This window comes from Galeopterus variegatus, unplaced genomic scaffold, assembly GCF_000696425.1.
Source record: "Galeopterus variegatus unplaced genomic scaffold, G_variegatus-3.0.2 Scaffold2095, whole genome shotgun sequence".
Taxonomy (NCBI): Eukaryota; Metazoa; Chordata; class Mammalia; order Dermoptera; family Cynocephalidae; genus Galeopterus; species Galeopterus variegatus.
Window position 1 is genome coordinate 235,750 of NW_007728206.1, and position 26,483 is coordinate 262,232.

At 38.2% G+C, this 26,483-nt stretch overlaps 1 protein-coding gene across 1 annotated transcript in view; it reads right to left on the bottom strand.

Moving 5' to 3' along the window:
• ANKFN1 (ankyrin-repeat and fibronectin type III domain containing 1) overlaps positions 1-16,719 on the bottom strand; it is a 146,296-nt gene extending 129,577 nt beyond the window's left edge. The window contains exons 1-2 of the mRNA XM_008580439.1: positions 16,715-16,719; positions 6,531-6,665 (exon numbers count right to left, since the gene is read on the bottom strand). Of these exons, the coding sequence (XP_008578661.1) occupies positions 6,531-6,665; positions 16,715-16,719 (140 nt within the window). The remainder of the gene's footprint in view (positions 1-6,530; positions 6,666-16,714) is intronic.
• Positions 16,720-26,483: the final 9,764 nt, after the last annotated feature.

Genomic DNA, 26,483 nt, shown 5'->3' on the forward strand with positions numbered 1-26,483 from the left:
TTTTCAGGAACAAAAGGGAACTTCATCAACCTAATAAACAGCATCTGTAAAAACCTATAGCCAACATCATATTTAATTATTAGAGACCAAGTGCTTCTTTCTAGGGTCAGAAATAAGTCGTGAATGCCTACTCCTACCTTCTCTGTTGTACTAGGCATCCTAGCCAGTGAAGTAGAACAAGAAAAATAAATAAAATAAATATATATTTGAAAGAGAGAAGTGAGACAGTCTTCATTTGCAGATGATGTGAAAGTTTATGTAGAATAATAAATCTGCAAAAATCTACTTAAGCATAGATAGAACAAAATATATGAAGAACTTGTATACTAAGAAATAACTGACATTAATGAATGAAATTAAAGAAGACCTAAATAAATAGAGATATATACCTTGTTCATGGATGGAAAGAATAAGTACTGTTAAGGGGTAAATTCTATACATTAAATGCAATTCCAATCAAAAGGCTAGCAGGTTTTTATTTTTTGAAGAAATTGACAAACTGATTCTAAAACTTTTATAGAAATGGAAATGATCTAAAATAGCCAAAATGATTTTGAAAAAGAACAAAGTTAGAAGACTTACACTTCCTGATTTCAAGACTTTCTATAAAGCTACAGTAATCGAGACGTATGGGATTGGTTTAAGGATAGCCATATAGATAAAGACAATGGCATAAGGGTAGAAATATAAATGAATGAAACAGAATTGAGAGCCTGGAAATAACCTGCACATATATGATCATTTGACTTTTGAAAAAGGTGTCAAGGTAACTCAATAGGAAAAATGATAAACTTTTAAACAAATAGTGCTAGAACAATGGGATATTCATATGCAAAAAAGACCTCAACCTCTACTTTATATCATATACAAAAATCAGCCTGGAATAAATTGTAGACTTAAGTGTAAAAGCTAAAACTAGAAGACTTCTAGAAGGAGACACAAAAAGTGCAAACCATAAAATAATTGGTAAATAGGGCTTCTTCAAAAAATTCTGCTGTTTGAAATATTATAGCCTGATCTCAACTACACTTTGGAGACTTGTGAAGGACCTGTGAATACATGTAGAGCAAGCTGTAAAGAAAAAGTGACCATAGCCTGGAGAATCCAGGTACAAAATGACAAGAATAGCCTGTAGACAGAAAAGCCTCCTCAGATTTACTTCACAACCACCTGTTCCCTGGGCTTCGCTACTGGTTCAATCAGAGAAACTTGACTGCCACCATCATCCAGTCTCCTAACACCAGCCATCTCAGGTGGAGGGTGGGCTCTGGCATGGCCTCCAGCATACCAGCTGTGACAGCAGTAACCACAGCAGCCCTGACCCAGCAAGACCCATAGAGGCTCCAGCTTCACTCGTGTCTATCCTGAGACACTGGGTAACACCATCTAGAAATGGGAAAAATTGGACTGATGAGAGACAGCAAACTGGCAGGAGCCAGCAGATAATGTCCTCTCCATCCCTCACCTGTAGACTGTTCTGACGGCTTCACATACAAATGAGATGTGTTTTCTTATGAAGCTTTTGCTAGTTCAGTTACAAACCACCTTTATGTGTTTTCCCTTCTTTTTTTTTGACTCATCTTCCTTTTTCCTTCACTCCTGAGGTTGTATTTCCCGACACCCAGTAGAACATTTGCAACTGGATTTACCTCAAGCTTTGTTTCCACAGGCTAAAACTAAAGGTAATAATAACCCTGTGATGAAGTCGGTACTATTATTATTCCCTCCTTTTACAAACAAGTAAATTGAGGCACAGAAAGGATAGGTAACTTGTCCAAGATCTTACAGTTTGGAAATAGAGCAGCAGGATTTGAATTCCGACTCCAAAGCCCATGCTCTTAACAACTCTGCTATTATTATTCCTAGGGGAGATTGGTATGGCTGCCTGTCAGCTTCTTCTTCCTAGATTTTGATTCTGGAGACAAGATTTCTTGCCCTTGTTATGAGTTTTGGCACTTCCAGGGTTCATGTTTCATTGGGGCTTGGTTGTGGGACTTCATTGGTATATTTGTACTGTGAAAAAAGATATGAACCAGTTTGGATGAGGAGCAGTTGTAAGGCATAGCAAATTAGAAATAGGAGCTATAGCCATTCTTAACAGCTGGGTAGACAGATATACTCAGCGAAGGGAACATTTCTGATGGGGACAAGATTGCTCTCCAGGCTGTGATATGAACTAGGGGAACTTTAGACTTCAACCTGCCTATCACTAGACAGAAAAGAAAGTTTGACCCCTTCCATTCCCCACTCACTGTTAACATGGCAGGTGTGTCTTTGATTGCTAAAGGGTGGCCAAATCTATTACAATGATGACATATAACAGGATGGAAGCAACCTTTCTAGTTCCTATGCATGTGCGTGCATGTGTGCACATGCACACACACACAGACACACACACACACACACGAAGAATACTATTTTTGAAGTTTGAAAGTGTATGAGGAAGAAGGTGGAAAGACAATTAATGTTGATTCTATAGTTCAACAAATGCTTATGGATGATCTGCTTTGTAACCTATGTATCCTGTGATAGACCCTGGGGATTCAAAGGTGAATATGATAGGGTCTCAGTCAGGATAACCAACTCTCTTGGTTTGTCTGAGACTGAGGGGGTTATCAGGGTGCAGGACTCTCAGTGCTAAACTGGGAGAATTCTCAGCAAATTGAAATAAATTGATTACCCTCCCTGTCCCCAAGGGGCTCACAGGCTAAAAAGGAAGACAGTTATGCAAATGCATGGTTATGAAATAGTGTGATAAGTGAAATTATGTAATAATAACAGTAAGATTATACTTCTATAGCACTTTCTGTGAGCCAGACACTATTTAGAACATGGTTTGTCTTGGCCTATTCAGGCTGCTATAACAAAATACCACAAACTGAGTAGCTTATAAACAATAGAAACTTATTTCCCATAGTTCTGGAGGCTGGGGAGTCCAAGATCAAGGCACTAGCAGATTTTGTGTCTAGTGAGTGCCTAATTTCTGGTTCATAGATGGTGCCTTCTCACTGTGTCTTCACATAGTGGAAGGGACTAGCTTGTTCTATGGGGTCTCTTTTATTAGTGCACTAATCTCAATCATGAGGGCAGAGCCCTTATGACCTAATCACCTCCTGAAGGCCTCACCTCCTAACACCATCATCGAGGGGTTTAGGATTTCAATGTATGAATTTGGGGGGGACATAGGCATTCAGTCTATTACAGTACCTTTACATGTATCAACTTACTGAATCCCACAATAGCCCTGTGAAAGAAGAACTATTATAATCAACATTTTACATAGTAAGAAATGGAGGCACTACTAAAAGGAAGATCTAGGATTCAAACCCAGACAATATGTGTCTGGATCTGAGATCTTAACCTCTAAACACTTCTGTCAAGTCTAAGACACAGAGTAAAACTGAGGGGTGAGTAATTAACTTGTGGGAGACAGAGGTGGGGTCATGGGAGATGAGGTGTTGGGGAGATGGGTTAATAAGAAGATGCTTGAGAAAGATTTTGAATGATGAATGAAGAATAAACTAGCAGGAGGGAAAGACAAAGACATTCCAGGTATAAAATCCAGGTTAGGACATGGGGATGGGAAATGTCATCTGTGTTGCTGGTGGGTCACTGCCAGTGAGGGTCCCAATGGAAATTTTCTGAGCTCTGACACTCATAGTGGTATGTTTTCTCAACCATGCCAGGACCGTGGGAAAGAAGCCTGGAGAGGTATCAGGGCTGACCATCAAGGACCTTGCTCGCCATGATAAGGAGCACAGACTTTAACCTGTACCCAACAGTGAAGCACTAGAGACCTTAAGTCAAAGCTGAGATTTGCATTTTTAGAGAATTACCCTGGTTGCAGCCAGAGGATCATTTGAAAGGGGAGGGGTGTGAAACAGTGACAGGAGATAACCAATATGAAGCTCTTGAAAAAGCTCCTGGGAGAGTAGATGACTTCAAATCCAGCATGTAGCAGTGGGGATGGAAAGGGCTGGACAGATGCAAAAGATGAAGGAATTAAAATAGACCAAACTTGGTTAGTGATTGGATGGAAAGACTAAGGGGGTCAGAAGATAACTTCTGTGAGCCTTGTTGATTGACTGGGTGCATGATGGATCCACCAGTAATTAAAAATAAATAAAAAAATAAAAATAAAGGAATGTGGTAGGAAAAGTGTGTTCAGAAGGGGAAAAGATAGTGAGTTTGGCTTTCTACAGTGTGACTCTCAAGGGCCTATAAGAAATCTAGATAGTATTGTCTAATCCAAGTATTCTATAAAAAGAAGGAAATAACTTCCTTTTAATAAAGGCTACTTAGTTTTCTGACCAAGAGTGAAATAATAATAATTATAAGGGAAGTTCTTAGAGACAGTTATGAAATAAATAGAAAGCGGAATAATTATTATAATAATAATTCACCATCCTTAGGGTTGATCCTGATGTAGAAAAAAATTTAATACATTCATTTATGATAAGGTATCAGGCTTAATTTATTATTCCTGCTGAGAATGTTTGTATTTTATAAAAAACAGCAGTACTTAACTGAATCCATGATGAAAGAATTTCAGGTACTCTAATCCTAGGGGTGCAACAATTTTGGGTGGCAGTGAGCCTTCTAGAACCCTTCAAATCATAGTACATTTGCAGCTGCTAATTCCAAACGCATGAGTGTGGGGGCAATATGAGCAACTGAAAGTTGCCCTAAGTTCTATACATGGATTCTACCCCTATACAAACTACCCCACAAAAAATACTTGCATGTTTGATTCAAAACATTTAAGTTTGTTAGGATCTCAGGATCAAAAGCATAGAACATCACTTACTCCTAATCAATATTGAAAATAATCCTGATTATTTGCACGACCTATTTATTTGAACTTGAGTTTTTTTTAATGCCATTTTTCAGCTCTCTTCTCACCTTCTAATCCTCTAAATGTGATCATGCTTCCTTGAGAGTGCTCTGTGTCCCTTAGATGGGGGAAGAGACATGCATCTCCTAATCCCCACATAAACTCTCATCTGTGGGTTTCTGATGAATCGTCTCTGGATTAAAGTGCATGAACTTTAATCCGGATTACCTAATGCACCCTTTAACAAAATAGCTTATTGTAGTATCTCAAGAATACATTGATTGAGCTTAGCACATCTTCCTGGAAGCAATCAGGAAATAGAAGGAATGGAGATCGAGGGAGACTAAGGAAATTTCCCAAAGACACAAACTTAGCCTGCGAATTGAAAAAAGTGTCCTACTATCTTGACATTTCTCCAGTCCCCTAACCAGTAGGCAATTCTGTCTTCTTCCTTTTAGAATGCTATCATTTTTGAAATAGCCAAATGACATGGGAGAATGATCCTGCTCTTGTGATTGAGTGGCCTGGGGATCCTTTCTACTAGGCAAAACTTCACCCATCTCTCAGATTTCCTAACTTTGGTTTTTATTTAGAGAAGCATGCTGCTCACTGTTCTAACATCATCCATCTTTGTCAGCACCCAAGGCCACAACTTCGTCTGATCGGCCAGTGATATACTGCAGAGAGAGTGCACCAAAGACATCAAACTCTATATGACATTTATATGGACTCTGAACTCACCGGAGATGGATTGATGCTGCCATAAAGCCTTGTGGTAGCCAGGCAAACAAAAGACTAGGGAGACTGCTTGGGGGTGGGGGGTAGAAAAAGCAGTATTTTTTTCCCATTCACTTTCCCTCTTTGCCGAGGTTGGTTTACATCTTATTTAGGAAATAAAGAAATCAAGTAAGTATGGAGATTTCTGGAGCCCAGCACAGAAGCAGACTCAGCCTTGATTATCAATGGTACTCTCTGTGGCCCTGGCTGGGCCAACAACCAGCACAACAAATACCCCACTTTGAACCCAGTGCACCCTAACCAACCATATATCTTAATGGAATAAAGACTTAAGGGACATGGATGCAAAAGTGGCAGTGGATCCAGCAAGGGTTTGAAGGCTTGTCCTTTGTGTTTCCTTGGCAGGTGTCCTCAACATCATGGTCATCATATTATTTGTGGGCACGCTCACCAGAATGGACAGACTGCTGGCATTCTACTCTGCGTGCCCAGCTTGCAAACTGGATTAGACATAGCAATATGCCTGGATTTGGATTCAGGATTATTAGCATGATGGGATGAATCTTTTCCTGATCCAACAGGTATTTTGTAGGTACTCAGGAACCTGACTGGAAAATGATTTTATACAAAAAAACAGGAATTTATTTTTCATAGCTAATGCTAATCAGTTATGCAAGCACTTAATGTGATTAAGCTTACTGCAAACAAAATGCCTAATGATTAGAAATGGGGCTTCCCCACCCCCATCCTTGTTTCTCCACATGGGTGTGTATGTGCTATTGCAGACCACAGTGTATGTGTTCGTGTGCATTCTTCATGGACTGCCTGCAGCTAACTTTGGAAGATGCAGATTTTTACATGTCATTTAAACCACAGCAACACAGACATTTAAAAAATAATCAGTGTCTAAAAAAGCCCCACATTCACATGAAGAAAGACAATAATAAATTTGACTTACCAGCTTAGGTTGTTCGAGGCAGCAGAGGAACAAGTTGTTGGTAATTGTCCAGTGCTTTCATTCAATAAATCACATTGGCTTTGCTTTCTCCTGTGGCTCAGCCTCTGCGCAAAGCAAGCAAACCTCCTTCCTATTCTGTGCAAAGAATAAAACGCGAACAGGATCACAACAGGCAAGAGCCGAAGTCCATGATGAGGAAGCTACTCTTAATGCAAAATAAAAGAGCAAATGATGCACAGGGAGTAAAGGGGAGAGGGAAACAGCTTGGCTCAGAATCTAGGTGTATTCTCAACACTGCAGCCTGGAGAAGGCTTGATTTCTCAAGCTCATGTTCATGAAGTAAAAGGATGCCATGACTTCAGTGTGTGTTTAGCATATTTTATCTGTGGGACCATTCACAGCGGCATGCAGGAACAACAAAACAAGCTTCACGGCAAAGAAGCCTAAATGGGAACTGACTGTCACTCAGGGGTGAGCATAGGGGCAGTGAGTTAGTTGGTTAGCTTTGCACTGCAGCTGGGGAAGTAATATAGCTGGGTTTCTGAGAGCCCATCCAGCAATCTGTGACTGCAAATTATCTACAACTCTTCTGGGACCAGAAGCACACAGGTGGCAGCCATGTCCTCTCACCACCTGTTCAGTCCCTCACAAGCTCCCAGCAGGAGCCAGGGGGCATCTTAAGAAAATTCTAAATGTAGTCAGGGCTACTTAACCTGTACTCTGGTTTTTGTCTGAGCAGGTTCTGAGAAAGGAGTCAGCAGACATGGGACTTAGGACACCAGGAGGCTTAGTCTCAGGAGGAAGATTCCAGTGCTGCTTCTATGCCAACCATACATGTGCGTACCTAGCTCCTTCCTGGCGTTATGCTCTGTGTGACTAACAAAACACACAAAGCGGATTTCCTAGAAAGCTGCATATGTAGGCATTTTTCATGTTTCTGTCTGAAATAAAGTGGCAAATGACCTTCACAGGCTGCTTTTTATGTTAGCGAGGCCTTGCTGATTGAGAGCACATATAAATACCACAGACACACACAGACACACAGACACACACACACACAGACACACACACAGACACACACACACACACACACACACACACCCTAGCAACAGCATTAGAAATCTTTTGAAAGCTCTATTCAGATTCTCTCTTTGCCAAATGAATGCTAATCTGCTGTGATGACTTTAGATGCCTTCTACTAGGCACTGACTCTGGTCTGTTTTTCTTACCTGGAGCCAAATCAACTCCTGAGTTTTGAATGTGATGCTGTAGCAAATCAGGAGAAAGCCTTTTGGTCATAAACAAGAGGGTGGAGTGCTAATCTTTAGCCTGGTAATTACTTAGAATCCTAGGAATGGCATCTTGTATTCCTGACAATCTTCCACTTTCTAGAGACATCACCTCCCCTTGGCAGCTCACTCACTCCCAACAATTGGCTGCTCTGGAGCTGGAGTCTGAGTCAAGACTCAGTGATTCATAAACCTGGGTGTTCAAAGGAAGAGCTCAATTTAGCTTTTCACAATTGTCTTACTTTTTCTTTTCTTCTTAGAAAGGCAAAATTTCTCTCTCTGGAACATTTATTTTTCCTTTCTCTCCTTGGGCTTACTAGTCCATGGAAGCATTGCTATAAATAATTTAATTTGAAGATATTCATACCTTTGAGGTTCAGAAGGCTTTTTTATTTATTTTTTCATCAAGGATTAAGAAAGAGTCAGGCTACCTTTTTGCAGTTTAAGCCTAAATGGTTGCCAGGTAAAACTTTAAACTTTACCTTTCTGTCCAGAAAAACTTTGACTTAATGCAGATTTACTCAAATTCCATCTGCAGGGGTAAATCGGGTGACTCTGAGTAACTCTAGGTTAGGGGGCTGCTTTCTAAGGGTCATGGGGTCAATCTGCTTTGCAAACCTAAGGGGATAATGCCTCTCGTGATAGTAACACCACTTCCTGGAGCAAATATTCAAGTCTGAGTCAAAAAGCTCATGGCCCTTGCAAAGGAGATTCATTCATTCATCCACTCATTGGTCAATCCACTCTTCAATGGACATTTATTAAGTACTTAGTAGGTTAATACTCCATGCCACATACTTTAATGTTACCCAAAGCCTATTGATGAAGTATAAACTTCTTGACACATCTTAGCAAGATTCTGCGTATTTTGGCCCTGTCTACCCCTCTAGCCTAATTTCTCACCACCTGCCTACTTGCAATGCATGCTGCAGCATTTTTGAATATCTTTCAGTTCTTGGACATGCCATACTGTCTCTTAACTCCAGACATTTGTATATGATGTTCTGCCTGCATGCTCAGTCCCCTTTGTCTGATGATCTCCTGTATAGCCTTAGAGTCTTGCCTTAAACATCTCCTCTCAGGGATATTTTTGTAGCTGCTAGGCTGTTAGGTTCCCTGCTCTGTGGTCTGAGAGTGCGGCAGCTTCTACTCTCCTATTGTTATGTCCATCACATTTTATTGTACTACATGTTTAGTATCAGTCATCCCCGTTATAATACATCCCCATCACACTGTGAGAGTTTAAGTGTGAAGTCTCTTATTCACTGCTGTATTTCCAGTGTCTCGCAGAGAGAGTTCCTGACACATAATAGAAGATATTCAATAAATTTTAGTGTTTTCTTGAAGTGCTTAGCATGTATTTATTACATGAATGAATAAACTACCTCAAGGAATAACCGAGGTCTCAGAATTGAAAGGAACATTAAAGTTCTCTCGGTGTGTCTAAATTTTCTTGTCAAGTGGACGTCCACTGAAGGTTCACCTCCTCCAATTAATCCTTTTCAATTAATATCAACCCATACTGATCACACTCTTACTTTGTCCCCCACTCCCTAGCAGTTTTACAACATGTTCTTGCTTTTTGTTCCTCAGCTGTTTCCTAGAGTTTGTCTCATCTCTGCAAACTGGTATTCTCCATAACTCCTGACATAAGCCTGCAATTATCTGATGCTTGATTCATTGAACAGCAAACGTTTGAACAGGGAGTTAAATGATCAGAGTCTTGTCTTAGGGAGATTATTCTGCTCTTGGGCGAAGGGTGGGTTAGATCAGCCAGACCTAAGAAGACCCTGACAATAACTACAGAACAGAGATGGGATTTAAAAGCAGCTTTGTCCTTTCTTCCCCTGCCCCCCCCCCCGCCCCGCCCATGTCATAATACCAGTGTTCTCATTTGGAACACTAAGAATATTTGTTCCTTACTTAGAACTTCCCCTCCACCCAATTCCACCCTCACAATTATTTCCCTTGCTTAGGTTATTTGTGAACATGTCTCACTGATTAGATTAAAAGCTCCTTTGAAGACAGATTGCAATTTATTTTGTATTTTCTTCCTCCAGTCCTTATACTTCCTAGACTAGTGCCTTGCAGATAGTAAGTGCTCAATAAATGTTAAGAAAGAAAAGCACTTATTATGTGCAAGGCAATGGAAGAAACAATATGGTAGGGAGGGGTACAAAGATGAATGAGGTGTCTTTTCAAAGATAGAGGAGATGTACTTAGTGAGATGTCTTTAGAGATGCCACTGATTACAGTACAAGGAAGAATTAAATAAGTGCCATAAAAAAATATAAGTAACATGTTAAGTGAGCACCAAAGAATGATTACTTCCTTCTGGAATGCTTGGGGAAGACTCGCAAAGAAGGCTGCATTTGAACTGGATCTGGAGGAATGAAGACCTCTACAGGTTGAAAAGGAGAGATGGGAATGCAGTTAAGGCACAGGGCTCCTGGACTATTTGGGGAATGACAAGAGTCTGGTGGACTGGAGTGACAACTGGATCTGGAGGAATGAAGACCTCTACAGGTTGAAAAGGAGAGATGGGAATGGAGTTAAGGCACAGGGCTCCTGGACTATTTGGGGAATGACAAGAGTCTGGTGGACTGGAGTGAATGGTGACGGGAGGATCTAATGGAACTTGTCTTAACAAGTAGGCAGAGGCTAGGTTGAGGAGGGCGGGAAAGCTATTTTAAAGCATTTGGACTTTATGTGATAGGTGACAAAGGTTTGGGCAGGACAATGTCAGTACAGTTGTTTATGTTCCCTCTGGTCTAGCCACCACAGACAATGAACTGAAGTGGTGAGCAAACCTGGAAGCAGGAAGACACTGATGGTGAGGGCCTGTGCAAATGTAAATTAGGAGAGGAAAGTGGGACACATTTTGAAGGTAGAACTTATAGGACTTGTCAATGGTACAGGTGAAAGTAGAGCATGAGAGAGAGAGAGAGAGAGAGAGAGAGAGAGAGAGAGAGAGAGAGAGAGAGAGAAAGAAGCTGAAGGTGACCTTTAATGTTTTAACCCACATGATGGCAGATTATGGTGATGTTGATTGATTCCAGCACACATATAGAGATAATTTGGGCATTCGTGCTATGGTCTCTGCACTTTTTAAGGATAGAACAGAGGGCTGAGCCCTTGGAGGTAAGTGAATGTGCCTTGACTGCTTTGAAGAGCCATTCAGTACCAGGTAAAGAAGTGAGTCCAGGTCGTGACAATGAACTGCCTCTAGCAACATGCCCGGCCATTGCAGGGGGAATAAGTACAGAGTTTCCCTAGGAAGAACATTTCCCCATTCAATGTGAGAATCTGCAGTTTCCATGGGAGCTGTTTAGCTCAGTGGAAAGAACCTTTTTGGGAATGGGGAGTTTGAGTTGGAGTTCTGAGCTGCTCCTCACCAGCTGTGTGACCTTGGGCAGGTGACTTCTATCATGAGACCTCAGTTTTCCCACTTATGAGGGAGTTGGACCAGTTAAATTCAAAAGTTCCTTTTAGTACACTGTTCTCTGATTTGTGAAATGCAGTGTTTAAAATTTCAGAATGCTTGTGAAATAGGCCAAAGCCCACCAAGATCAGAAGCCAGTCATCTCCACTCTCCCCTCCAAAATCCTGCCCGTATTTTGAGATTGTCCATATATCACTGCAAATGCATGAGTTCCCTGCTGTTAGTTCCATGTGGTTTGTTTGTAAGACATAAATTTAAACTGATCACTTTTGAATGGCTATTTTCTAACAATTTTTCACTCTCTTTTTCAGCAACTTTATTTTTATTTTTTTTAGGGAGTTCCTTTTCATCAGAATGTCAAAATTAAACTATGAGAAGAAAGTGGCAGTCCCTCACTGTGGTCAGCAAAGAGCCTGGCCAGCCTATTTCCGTTCCCTAATCTCTTGACCTTCCATAGGGCGCGGCTGCTCAATAACGGCTTCAATTCTTTTTCAAAAATAAAATGTGCCACTTATCAAAAGCTGCTAAAAAGGGGACAAAAAAATAAGAAAAGAAAACTAACACCCCAGGGTGTATCTGAACATGCTTATTATGTGCAAAGTTGTTAGTAATGAATGTGAAACTCTTCCTCCGCCTCCCTCTCAATTTCTAAGCCCCAAAGAAAAGAGAAAAGGGGCGGAGGAGGGCATCGGCTATTCAGTCCAAAGAAGGGCTTTTCAAAAGGTGCAGACTGCTCATAGGCATGTTATTTCTTGATTATTTTGTTTTAAGCATCAGTTGACCTTTCAGACTAAAAGTAACGGTCCCAAAATACCCTGAGAAACCCTCCTTTGGGATTTTTCTCCAGGTCTTGGAGACTAGACACATGAACTTCAAAAAGACTCTCCACAAAGAGATGGTCCGTACTACTTCTAGTGCAATTCGACGACAGAATGTTTATCTGAACTAATCATGTGAGATTTTCCAGCATCACATTTTTGAGAAATGGGATTCTCTTAAGGAGGTTGCAAACACTTCACTGAAAGCTTTCCAAGAACGGCTTCGTGTGTCCTCTCAGCAGCCTCTCCCCGGGCTGTAGCACCGATGTGATAATCAGAGGCCGTGCTTCTGAAAAGTCTTCTTGTTCTGGCTGCCACCCTCCTTTCAGTCATCATTAGAATTCTCCAGCTATGAATCCCCTATTGTCTGTGAGAGCCCAGGATCCCCCACACCATGCCGAGGAAGGAATGTGAGCCTCCTAGGTCTGGCTCTAAGTCTCAACCTTATCCAACAGGTCACAAAGCCCCATTTATACACAGCTCCAAAGTTTTATCATAATTCTTTATCTGCTCAGCTCCATATATCCTCTAAGGCAGTCAGGAGACGGTTGGTAATGAAGCCCATTTATCCTCATTTTCTCAATTGGCACACTTAAAGTTCTAATATTTATGTTCACACATGTCCTAATTTTGGATGTCAAAGATACTATACTAGACAAGTAGCATTGCTGAAGGGTAATTGAACCACTTGGAAGAGTTTGCCAGAGTCTGATACATGATGTGGTTTGTCATATTACCAATCACTGAATTACAACTAGTTACTTTTAATAGCTCAGTGGAAAATAATAATAAATGCTGCTATTTATCAAATACCTTGTGTGTGCCATGCAGCAATATCACTGAATTCTCACACCCTACAAAGTAGGATTATCTACTTTTTATTGATAGAGAAATTAAAGTTCAGAGATATTAATTAACTTGTTTATGTGTACTTAGGGGCTGAGCTGAGACTCAAACCCAGATCTCTGTAAAGCTCGTGATATTTCTCCCTGGCTCCTTTGCCTCTTACCTGAAATACATTTTGTGAGTTCTTTTAAATTAGTGTAACATACTTATTTTTCATCACAAATATATTAAGAATTATGAATTTGGGGCTATTAAAATGCTTTGGCTAACTGAGTAATGAGGTCTGTTCTAATAAACATTAGTACAATGTCAGGTCAGAGCAGGAATTTGTAGCATGTATTTCACCTATCAATAGGTGGCAGTATTCACCTAAATCTCTCCAAGAGGAGTCAGCACAGGTTGCTTCTCCTTACAACCATCCCCAAGGCCATCTATATTCTTTGATGTACTGGATTTAGTCATAATGAATAGCATGTGCAGTAAATGGGTTGTTAACTGGATCTCCATCATGTCTCTGTATAGTGAGATTTGGACTGTTGTGGGTTGTGGTGGAGGACTGTGATCCATCACAGAGATGTTGGGATCTCTCTCCATTTGCAACACTCATTTTGGCCATTTCTCTGGGAAGGTCTTTTGTGGGCAATTCAAAGCCAACTTTGATTTTTGTGTCTTCACTTACTTTAAGAATGTTGTGCAGAATTCTCAATTTTAAAATGAAATGGTTAATGCCCTAGGATTTGATAATTCATGAACCAGAGAAAGTTTGCTCAGATTAAGACAGCACAGTAATTAGCAGATTACATGGTTTCAACTTTTTCAAAATCCTATTTTACATGTACACCTACCCGTCAGAATGTATGAATCCTCACCAAAAGCATGAGAGTTGGAGTCTGTAAGGCTCAATAGATAAATCGAAGTGGTCAAGTTGATGAGTCAAAACACTGTAGGATAAATGCTTTGCTGAATTTTAGGTAGACTCTTCCTCTTCCTCCTCCTCCCCTGCCCATGTTTTCTATTCCTCATCCTCCTGCTTCTCCTTTTTTTTTTGTAAAGAAAATCTTAATATCAAAAATATCTATAGTTAAAAGTATAAGCACAGAATCAGTCTCTATTTTCTAGCTGCCAACGGGAGTCTGCCTAATAGAATTTAGTTTTCTAAATTCAAGAAAACAGGTGTGGTGGTAGATAAAAGAATAAAACAATAAGCTGAAAGATTCTTAGACCTATCTTTAGGCTGCTTTTCCATTTTCATTAGGGACACTTAGAACTGATCATTATCAGTGATGACCAAGAAGCACTTAGAAATCAGATAAGATGAGGAATCCTAACTCTCAGAATGAAGAATTGACTCAAGTAAGATTCTCAGGAGACCAGTTTTTCATAAAAAGAATTCAGATTGGCTGGTAGAGGCAGGAAGGTGGCCTTGAAGATAGCATATTCACCTCTCTTCTATTCCCCAAATACAGTGGGTGTCTTTCTTCTCTCTCACTGTAGTACTGTAACTAAGTTAATACTCTCAGCACAGCCCAACTTCATTAGAATTACTTGGGCTCTATCTACTTTCCTTACTGGATTGAAACCTCTATGAGGGCAGGACTCGGGCCTCATTAACCTTTGAATTTCCCTCTCAGCTCCTGGATTGGGAACCTGTGCATGGTAGATCATTTTCAATACATATATATTTAATCGAACATAATTAAAGATAACTCAGAGGAATGCATTTTAAACTTTTATCTGTTTTATAAAAAAAATGCAGCTTGGGTGTTGGACACTATGCATGGGTCATATTTCTTATTTTTCATCTGGTTATTCCATTTCAGAGCAGCATTGGTGACCATAGGCATATCATGCCAAAGCCCACCTCACCCCAGAAACCATTAATTAACTAATTTTATGTCCTTGGCAAGGCTCCCTTATTTTGTAGAATGCCCCGGTCACATGAAGGTTAAATGCAGAGGCAGGCCAAAAAGCAGTTAGAAGGGACATTGAGCGACCCACATAAAGTGTATCATTTCAAATCACTAATATTTCCTGTCTTTGTGGTCTGGAGACTTGATCTGCACTAAAAAGCTGAACATGACAATGCTGTTTTCTAATTGTAGTTATCATTGTTTCCCATATTAGGGCAAAGCTAAGCACAAGAGGAATATTCATCTTCAAAAGCTTACAAAATTATATGCAACCCATTAGGCATATCAGGAGATATTGCCATGCTTGGGAAATGAATTACCCAGCTGAATATCATAGGCATAATGAAGTTGTCATCAGCAACAGTACAGCTGTAGATGTCTGATTATGTGTTGACTCTGCTAGCCATTCAGAGACACACCAGGAAGGAAATTATTGTCATATTGCCCACCACATTCCCAGCCCTGTCTTCAGCCATGGTGATAAACTTGGCACCCCTAGGAGCACATGGAAAACAACAGTAACTGCAAGCCAGAAAGAAAGAGTATCCTCTTCTGATGGCCTCTTATTCCTAGCATTGCTATAGTCTCTCCCCTCCTGTGGCTCCAATCTGTCATCTTTTTTTTTAAAAAAGTGACCATGACAAGGAGTATAACTTTAGATTCTAGCCCTCCTAACAAACGTTTTACAATGGGCTTCCTTAGCCTTTGTTAACTTCAAAATAAGCAGCAGTCCAGCAAGAAAGCTTTGACTACATGGGTGGAATTCACAACTTCCCCATCAGTCAAAGATGAAGGCAGGCTGAGTTTTTTTTTTTTTCCTGCACATGGGTCTAAGCAGATTGATTTGCAGTGTCTCTTGATAACAACTGGAATCTTCTCAAAGATACTCTTGGCCTTTTTTTTTTTTTTTTTTTTTTTTTTTTTTTTTTAAAGAAGTGTACAAGAATATTTATAGCAGCTTTAGTCAAAATAGCCAATCTAGAAATAGTCCAAATATCAGTAGAGTAACAGATAAATTGCGGTATATCTATTCTATGGACTCAACAATAAAAAGGAATGGACTAGTGAGACACACAACTCAGTATGTGAATGCATGAATGTGAATTAATGAATTTCAAATACATCAGGTTTAGTAAAAGAAGTTAGACACAATAGAATATTTACTGCACAGTTACATTTTCATGAAGACCAAGAACTGGCAAAACTGATCAATAATGATAGAAATCAAATCAGTGGTCGCCTAGGACTGGGCTGGTGGATATTTGATTGGACAGTGGCAGGAGGAAATTTTCAGGCATGTTGGACATGCTTAGTATCTTTGATTTAGGAATTGGTTAGGTGGATGTATATAATTATTGAAAAATATCTAACCAAACACATAATCTATTCATTTTATTACATGAAAATTATATTTCAATTAATAAAAATTGCTGTCCTAGCTATCTTACATAGATATTGGAAGATCAAATGAGATTTGAAGCAAGTGTAATATGCCATTGTAAATTTGAGTTGTTACCATTGGAAAGATGAAATGAAACGTAGAGGAGGCTTCTAAGAATGGGCAAGCATAAGGAGACGGGCGTATGGAAACTGAGTGCAAGATCCCCGGATGTGAACACAGGTTGCAGCCCCAGGGCGGAGAGAGCAGGACCGAGAACCATCCTCTTTCTGCCTTAAGGCCTGGGCTGCTATTAGCCCATATGGTGTCTTCGTGAGAATTAGATAAAATAGCCATTTCTTTCCACTACCATGGCATATTGCTTGGGGAGCAGAGCCTGGATGGGTTTCAGTCTTCTTTGCTCCCTGGGCTAGTCTGTTTGTGTCAGAAACGATCTGCACAACTGTATGTGAGGGCCCTCCTTAAGGCCTTTGCACATACCGCATCTGCCCAAAACATTTGCCCCTGTTTTCACAGGGCTAATAACTCCCTTCATCCCTCAGGTCTTGCCTTTAATACCGTTTTGTCGAGGAATATCCTTCCCTCGTCCCCATTAATCTCTATCTCAGCACCCTGTTGTTTTCCTAAAAGCACCACCCCTAATCTGTAATTACTCTTCCTTTAGCTAGTCTTTATCAGTCTCCTCCTTCTAGACTGTGAGTTCCACGAAAGCAGGGAATCCAGCCATTGTTCACCATAATACTCCATGGTTTAGCACAATGCCTTGCACATAGTAGGTGTTCTACAAATGCAGGATTAATGACATAATCAGATGCAGGTTTGGGTGGGTGTGAGGCTGGAAGCTAGGGACTTTCCCAGTGGGTAATCCGGTAGCAAAGGCTAAACAGTTTGGAGAGCAGCTGGGAAAAGGAGGTTCAGGGAGGACATAGAGGGTCAGAGGTCTGGCAGTTAGGGCGGTGGGGTTATGAGAGAGACTGAGAAAGTGGGAAGACTAGAGGCACCTGTGTTAGGGATTAAACTGTAGGAATGAGAAACCAGGTGCTGGGAGAATGGTCAGAGTGAGAACAGTGGGAAGAATGACTAGGTGCTTCCTTCTACACGCTGGGCATAGACTGCAGAGGCAGTGCTGGGCCACAGTCAGGGTCAAATCAAAACACCTCTGGGAGTGGACAGCCAGCCGTACGTAGAAAACCAAACACCTTCTTATAGAAAAGTATCATTTCATTTTAAGCAGACCAGAGCCAAGATGGGAGTGGGGAGAAGCATAGACAGGAGTACTTTCAGGTAGACTGAGGCATGCTTTTGGTAGCCACACAGTCAGGCCCATGTTGGGTGATGGGGGTGAAGGATAGGCATATCCACATGGGAACAAGATGTTCTGGAATGATTTCTTTTTAGAACTAAGATCTCGGGTAGACCATAAATGTGAAGGGGAAATTGTAGAGTTCTAGATTTTGGGAACAGAGTGTGATCATGAAATAATAACACAAATAATAGAAAATAATGGGACCACCCGCAGAGTCCTTTATATCCACCAATTCTTTTGAGCCCCAGAGTACCCTGTGAAGGGAAGTAGCATGGGAAGCATCTAAATTTGCAGATAAGAAAAGTGAGATCCACATCTCATGGCTAGAGGGTGGCAGAGCCACTACTTTGTAAAAAATTACCTTCTTATAAACAGAGAGTAATTGCTTGCATATAGCACTAATTTCAACTACACTGCATGGAAGCATATGACTATACATTGAAGAATAATACTGGGTTAAAAGCAAAATTACCTTGGAATCCACAAAGCAGTTTATTAATGTGAAATACCAAATGTATCTTATAATAAGATATTTTCACATGAGAGCATGATGGAGCTAGATTCATGGTCCATTTTATCCCATAATTTTGCCTTTAAACAATGTGCTAAGGATTATAAAGTAAAAAGATTTGCTTGTCACCTTTACTTTCAAATTTCAAAGGTTAGGGACATCCCCCAAATATCTTAGGAACCCCTTAATGAACTGTCATCATAAATCTATTAAAATTATTTAAAATATACTTAAGCAATTTTTTGTGGAGGACATCTATTATTTTTTTTTCCATCCCTGATTTCCCATTAGGTAATCGTTTCTCCTACACTCTAAATACATATGGTTTTGGTAAATTTGACCCTTACCAATTCTATCAGTCACTTAAGCAATTTTTTGTGGAGGACATCTATTATTTTTTTTTCCATCCCTGATTTCCCATTAGGTAATCATTTCTCCTACACTCTAAATACATATGGTTTTGGTAAATTTGACCCTTACCAATTCTATCAGTGTCTCAAGCAAGGCCAATGGGAATCAGCCTCAAGACTTTTTTAGAAATTAAGGGAAGGCTATCCATATAATTTGTGTGTCCTGGTGCAAAATAAAAATGAGGTGATTGTGTTCAAAAGTTCTAAAATATAAAGACTTTTACCTAAAAATATTTTATTGCTAATACAATGTAATCAGGATAATGGTGATACATGAGTAACAACATCAACCTGCAAAAAATATGATATTTTGGTGTCAAGTTTTTATAGAATACAACAGATAATAAGCTTTTACTAGTGTGATCCTGATTGACCATAAGATTTTTTTTGCTTACTTTTCTGGAAATTCATTTTTTAGGTCATCAAAATTTATAATTTTAATAACTTCATTTTCAATTGATATAATTGAAAACAATATCAGTTGTTCTTTTGCTCTTGGCAAGTGAAAAATCATAAATAATTTTTGATAATTTTTAATTTTGAGAGAATTTTTCTGCTGATGGAATCTTACTGGAGCCATTAAGAATATTTTATAGGCTATAATAATACTTGGATAAGTTTTTGATAAATAACTGCAAATATAAATTTTAATACATCTACAATGATGATTTTTGCAGGACAATTTTTCCAAAGATTTCAGTGTATATGAGTCCATGTTGTGTAAGTCTAAATTCAGTTTTAAATGTAAATATATACAATGTCATTTTGATGTTTCCTCTGACATTTCCCGTGACTTGTGAAAGTCACATAAGAAACTGAAAGTGGTTTTATGATTTGTTTATCATTAAAAAAGAACAACTAGTACCAATTCTTCTCAAGCTATTCCAAAAAATTGAAAAGGAAGGAATTCTTTTAAACTTATTCTACAGGGGCTCACTTGGGAGAGTGTGGTACTGATAACACCAAGGCCATGGGTTTGGATCCCTATATAGGGATGGCTGGTTAGCTCACTTGGGAGAGCATGGTGCTGATAACACCAAGTCAAGGGTTAAGATCCCTTTACCAGTCATCTTTAAAAAAACACACACAAAAAAACCCTTATTCTACATGGCCAGCATTGCCATGATACTAAAACCACACAAAAACACAACAAAAAAGTAAACTATAGGCCAATATCCCTGACAATGATAGATGCAAAAATCGTCAACAAAATAGTAGTAAACCAAATTCAACAGCACATTAAAAAGATCATTCACCTTGATCAAGTGGAGTTCATCCTAGGGATGCAAGGATGGTTCAGCATTCACAAATCAATAAATGTGATACTTCACATTAACAGAATGGAGAACAAAATCCATCAACAGAAGCAGAGAAAGCATCTCACAAAATTTGACATCGCTTCATGATAAAATCTCTCAACAAATTAGGTATAGAAGAAAAGTACCTCAACATAACAAAGACCATGCATGACAAAACCACAGCTAATATAAAGAACAGAGAAAAGTTGAAAGCTTTTCCTCTGAGATCTGGAACAAGACAAGAATGACCACTCTCACCACTCTTATTCAACATAGTGCTGGAAGTCCTATCCAGAGCAATTAGGCAAGAGAAGGATATAAACGTATCCTAATTGGAAAAGAGGAAGTCAAATTGTCCCTGTAGGCAATTGACATGTTATATATAGAAAAACCTAGACTCCACCAAAAAGTTGTTAGAGCTAATATATGAATTCAGTACAGTTACAAAGTCAACATACAAAAATCATTAGCATTTGTATATGCTAATAGTAAACTATCTGAAAAATAAAATTAAAACAATCTCATTTGCAACAGCTATAAAAAATAAAATACCTAGGAATAAATTTAATCAAGGAGATGAAAAATCTCCACAATAAAAATTATATAACACTGATGAGGGAAATTGAAGAAGACACCAATAAATGGAAAGATATCCTGTGTCCATGGATTGGAAGAATTAATATTGTTAAAATGTTTGTACTACGAAAAGTGATCTACAGATTCAATACAATCTCTATCAAAATTCCAATGACATTCTTCTCAGAAATAGAAAAAAAAAATCCTAAAATTCATATGGAAGCACAAAAAACTGCAAATAGCCAAACCAATCTTGAGCAAACAAAACAAAACAGGAGGCATTACACTACCTGACTTTGAAATATACTATAAAGCTATAGTAACCAAAACAGTATGGTACTGGCAGAAAAAAAAAAAACCAGACACATAGACCAATGGAACAGACTAGAAAGCTCAGAAATAAATCCACATATCTACAGCCAACTAATTTTTGGAAAAATTGCCAAGAACACATTGGGGAAAGGACAGTCTCTTCAATAAATGGTGTTGGAAAAACTGGATATCCACATGCAGAAAAATGAAATTAGACCTTTATCTTACACCATATACAAAAATCAATTTAAAATGGATTAAAGACTTAAATGTAAGACCAAAAACTATGTAACAACTATAAGAAAATATAGGGGAAATGCTTCATGACATTGGTTTGAAGCAAAAACTTTTTGGATAAGATCTCAAAGGCACAGGCAACAAAAGCAAAAATAGACAAATGGGATTATATCAAACTAAAGAGCATCCACACAGCAAAGGAAGCAGTTAACAGAGTGAAAAGACAACCTACAGAATGGGAGAAAATATTTACAAACTATACTTCCATTAAGGGTTAATATGCAAAATATATAAAATGTGGTATACACACACACAGACACACACATACATACACAATGGAATATTATTTAGCCTTTAAAAAGGAGGAAATCCTGTCATTTGTGACAACATGGATAAAACTGTAGGGCATTACACTAAGTGAAATGAGCCAAGCACAGAAAGACAAATATTGCATGATCTGTCTTGTATGTGCAATCTAAAAAAGTTGAAGTCATAGAAGCAGGAGCTGAGGGGTGGGGGAAATGAAGAGATGTTGATCAAAAGGTATAAAGTTCTAGTTATGCAGGATGAATAAGTTCTAGAGATCTAATGTACAGCACGGTGAGTACAGTTAGTAAGACTGTATTGTACGCTTGAAATTTGCAAAGAGAGTAGATCTTGTATGTTCTCAACACACACACACACACACACACACACACACACACGGTAACTGTGTGAGGTGATGGACGGACAAGTTAACTAGCCTGATAGTGGAAATAATTTCACAATGTACATGTATATCAAAACATCATGTTGTACAACCTTAAATATATACAATTTTTATTTGTCAAGAGTACCTTGATAAAGCTGGAAAAGGTTTTACAAATTCTCCAAATCCATGACTCTCCTCTCCCCAAAAAAGATAAGCACAGAAATCAGTGAAATTGCATATAGAAAAACAATAGTGAAAACCAATTAATTAAAGAATGGTTGTTTGAAAAGATAAGTAATATTGGTACCTCTATTAAGAGTGGTAAAGGAAAAAAAGAGACACAATTTACCAATATAAGGAATTAAAAAGGAATACAATGAACAATTTTGCAAACATAAATTGACATCTTAGATGAAATGGATCACTTCCTTGAAGAACACAGACCACCACAACTCACTTAGTATGAAATAGATCATTTGAATTGTTTCCTATTGAAAAAATTAAATTAATAGTTTAGAAACACCAGAAAAAGAAATCTCCAGACTATTTCACTGTAAAATTCTACCAAACATTCAAGTAAGCATTAACTCCAATTATACACAATCCGTTCAAACACAGAAGAAGAGGGAACACGTCTCAATTTATCTTATGAACCTAATATCACCTTGATAACAAAACTAGACAAAGGCAATACCAGAAAAGAAAACTACACACCAGTATTATTTGCAAATATAGACACAAAAAATAGTTAACCAAATATTAGCAAATATAACTTAGCAATACATAAAAAGAATTATACACCATGACCAAGTGGTGTTTGTTCAAGGGATGCAAGGATGGTTCAATATTTGAAAATCAATCAATGTAATTCACCACATTAAGAGATGAAAGAAGAAAACTCACAGGATTGTATCAACTAATACAGAAAAGGAACAGACAAAATTCAATATTCATTCACTCATTCATAACAATAGCTCTCAGAAAAATAGCAACAAGAGAAACATCTTCAGTTTGACAAAGAAAATCTACCAAAAAAAACCTACAGCCAACATAATAGTAAATGGTGAAAGACTGAATGCTTCCTCCTAAGATCAAGAATAAGTCATGAATGTTAACTCTCATCACTCTTATGTATCATCGTGCTGGGAGTTCTAGCCAGTGAAGGAAAGCAAGGAAATAAAATAAAAGGCATACAGATCAAAAGGAAAAAAAAAAAAAAGATGTCTCTATTTTCAGATGAAATGATTGTCTGTATAAAATCCCAGGGTATCTACAAAAAGACACCTAGGACCAATAAGTGAGTTCAGCAAGGTCACAGGGTAAGAGATGAATACACAAAAATCAATTGTATTTCTATATACTAGTGATGACTGCATGGACAGAATTTAAAAGTACCATTTATGATTGCTCAAAAAAAAGAAATCTTAGGTGTAAATCTTACAAAACATGTATAGAACTTGTATTCTGAGAACTACAAAATGCCGATAAAAGAAGATCTTAATAAATGGAGAGACATATGTTTATGAATTAAGAGATTCCACAATTCTAGCCAAGTTGGCATGTAGACTTAACGCAATTCCTATCAAAACCCCAGCAAGACTTTTTTTGTAGATATAGAAAAGATTTTTCTAAAACATTGTTAGAAAGACAAATGAACTAGAATAGCTAAAACGATTTTGAAAAAGAAAAATAAAGTGGGAGTATTTAGTCTATTTGAATTAAAGACTTATATAGCTACAGTAATAAGACTATGTGTTATTGGCAGAGAGACACATAGATCAATGGAACAGAACATAGAATTCAGAAATTAACCCATACAAATATGCTCAACCGAGTTCTGATAAAGGTGCAAAAGTAATCCAACACAGAAAGACAGCATTTCAACAAGTGCTGGAGCAACTGGACTTCTGGAGGTAAAAAAATGAACCTTAACTTAAGGTTCATTATACAAATATTAGCTCAAAATGGGTTATAAACTTAAATGTAAAATGTAAAACTGTAGTACTTCTTGAAAAACATAGGAGAAAATCTTCAGGATCTAGGACTGGCCAGAGATGTTAGACTTGATATCAAAAGCACACCCATAAAAGGAAAATTTAGATGTCATCAAGATGAACTGCTTTATGAAAGATCCTGCTCAGAGGATGAAAAGACAAGCTGCAGAGTGGGAAAAAATGTTTTCCCACCATGTATCTGACAAAGAACATTATCTAAAATTTATAAAACATTTTCAGAACTCAATAGCACCAAACATTTCAATTAGGAAATTGACATGAAGAGATATATTATGAAAGAATATATACAGATGGCAAAAAAGCAATAAGCATTCAAAATAAGTATATGAAAATATATTCAACGTCATTAACCATTAGGGGAATACAAGTTAAAACCACAATGAGATATGACTACAAACCTATCGGAATAGCTAAAATAAAAAATACTGACAACACAAATGCTGATGAGAATGTGGAGAAACTTGATGACTCATACATTGCTGGTGGGAATGTAAAATGGTACAGTTCTGGAAAGCAGTTTGGGAATTTCTTAAAAAACTAAACATGCAACTAACATATATTACAGCAATTATACTACTGGACATTTATCACAGAGAAATGAGAACTTGCGTTTGCACAAAAACCTGTACACAAATGTTTATAGAAGTTTTATTCATAGTAGCACAAACTAGAAACAACCCAGTTGTCCTTCAATAAATGAATGGTTCAATGAACATACATCCATGCCATAGAATACTATTCAGCAATAAAAAAGAATAATCTTTTGATACATGCAGCAACCTAGATGAATCTCCAGAGAATTATCCTGAGTGAAAAAAAGCCAAGATTAAAAGGTTACACACTATATTATTTCATTTATATAACATTTTTGAAATGAAAAATTATAAAAATGGAGAACAGATTAGTGGTTGTTGGGTGTTAAGTAGAGGGTGGGTATGGGAAGGAGGTGGGTGTGGTTATAAAAGGGCAAGGTGAGTAATCTTTGTTATCATGGGAATGTTTCGCTTCTTGACTATATCAATATCAATATCCTGGATATTATATGGTTATCATAAGATGTAAAATATTACCACTGAAGGAAACTAGGTAAAGAGTTCATGGAATGTCTCTGTATTATTTCTTAAAACAGCATGTGTGTGGAGCTTCAGTTATCTCAAAATAAAAGGTTTAATTAAGAAGTTGATCAGTTGTGAAAATAGCCTGCTTTAATAGTTTGGTTTAACCTCTTTTCAATACACCTCCTTGACATAAATACTAAAGTGAGTATTATGGACTGGTTCTGGTGGCACTATGGCTGTGTTACCTTGGATGGCAATACTCTCGTGCTGAGCAGCAGATGGAATTTGCACAAACCATTTATACCACTGGCTAGAAGGTATGCTCCCTGACTCACCACTGCTTAACCAGGATCTAGTGCACTGCTTTGCATGCACACACACACACACACACACTCAGTAGGCCCTTATTGAATGTAATAATTGAATAAAAGGACACTTTTAGAACTCTGCTCACTTTACTGCCTCAGAGTCCGACTGTGTTGATTATACCTCAAGTTTAATGGAATTGTTGGCTCTCAGATTCCCTAGTGATGAAGTCCAAGGGAAAGATAAAATTACTTGTTTGAAAATTTGGTATCCAACTTACTCAGAAATCAGCAACACCCATGGTGGAAGCCAAAGGAAATGGCCTTGTACAGTAGACACAGCAAGGGTTGCATATTATTTCAACCAACAAATTCATTTCTAGGAAATTATCCTATAGTTATCTATCAACAAATGTGCAAAAACATATGTATAAACAGTGTGCATTTCACTGCAGTTTTGCTTCTAGTCACCAAAAATTGGAATCGATCAAACTAATGTATTTAAATAAATCATGACAATCCTTGTAATGAAACATCACACAGCTATTAAAAAGGACCTGGTAGGTATGTATTACTGACACAGAAAGACAGTCAAGACAAATTTTAAGAAGCAAGTTCCAAAACAATTCTCATTTTTGTGTAAAAGAAAATGTACATGCAGGTCTCTAGGTTTGGTAGTATATACATAGAAAAAAACAGAAATATGTACTCTATTACTAACATGGTTATCTTGGGAGGGTAAGAGTATGGGGGATTTTAACTCTGTACTCTATTTCCACAAGTTTGAATAGGTTACCATTAATATCAATAACTTTCGTAATCCGACAAAAGATGTTTTCCTTTTAAAGAAAGAGTTTGGGCTTTGGAGTTCAATAGACTTGTGTTTGAATTCCAGCACTTTTAGTAACTATGCAAATTTGGACGAACTACTTAATTTCCCCAGTAAATAACTTCAGCAGCACAATTTCCTCATCTGTAAAATGGGGATAACGATAGTGTATAAAGTTAATGTGTGAACTCAGTGAGGTAACATGTGATCCAGGGCCTTCAAAGCAGTTAATCTGTAGGGTATGTTTGTACACCACCACTGCCATGACTATTGAGGAGTGGTAGGTTTCTGACTATTGCACTTGCCTACAACTTATCAATTGTGTAAAACCTGATATCCAGTAGGCCCTGTGAACTCTGAATTTCCAAGACTGGCTACTTCCTGTCAGTTGTTTTCTACTCTCATCTAAGATCCAAAATAAAACAAACCATATAGTCTCAGTACCCTGGTCTTGGTGTTCATGTTCTAAAGACATGCTTATCTCTTCTAATTCATTCAGCCCTCCTGGTCCATAGTTTCACTGCTCTGTCTCTATCATAAGCTAACCTGCTGATGGGTAGAAGCCCTTTAAAGCTCCAAATCTTCATTATTCATTGAATCCAGCTTTTTTGCACCTACCCTCCACTTAAAAATGGCAGAACCATTAGGACATTCTTTGATTGGATCTCTTATTTGCAACTTTGTTTTGGGAGATGAATGTC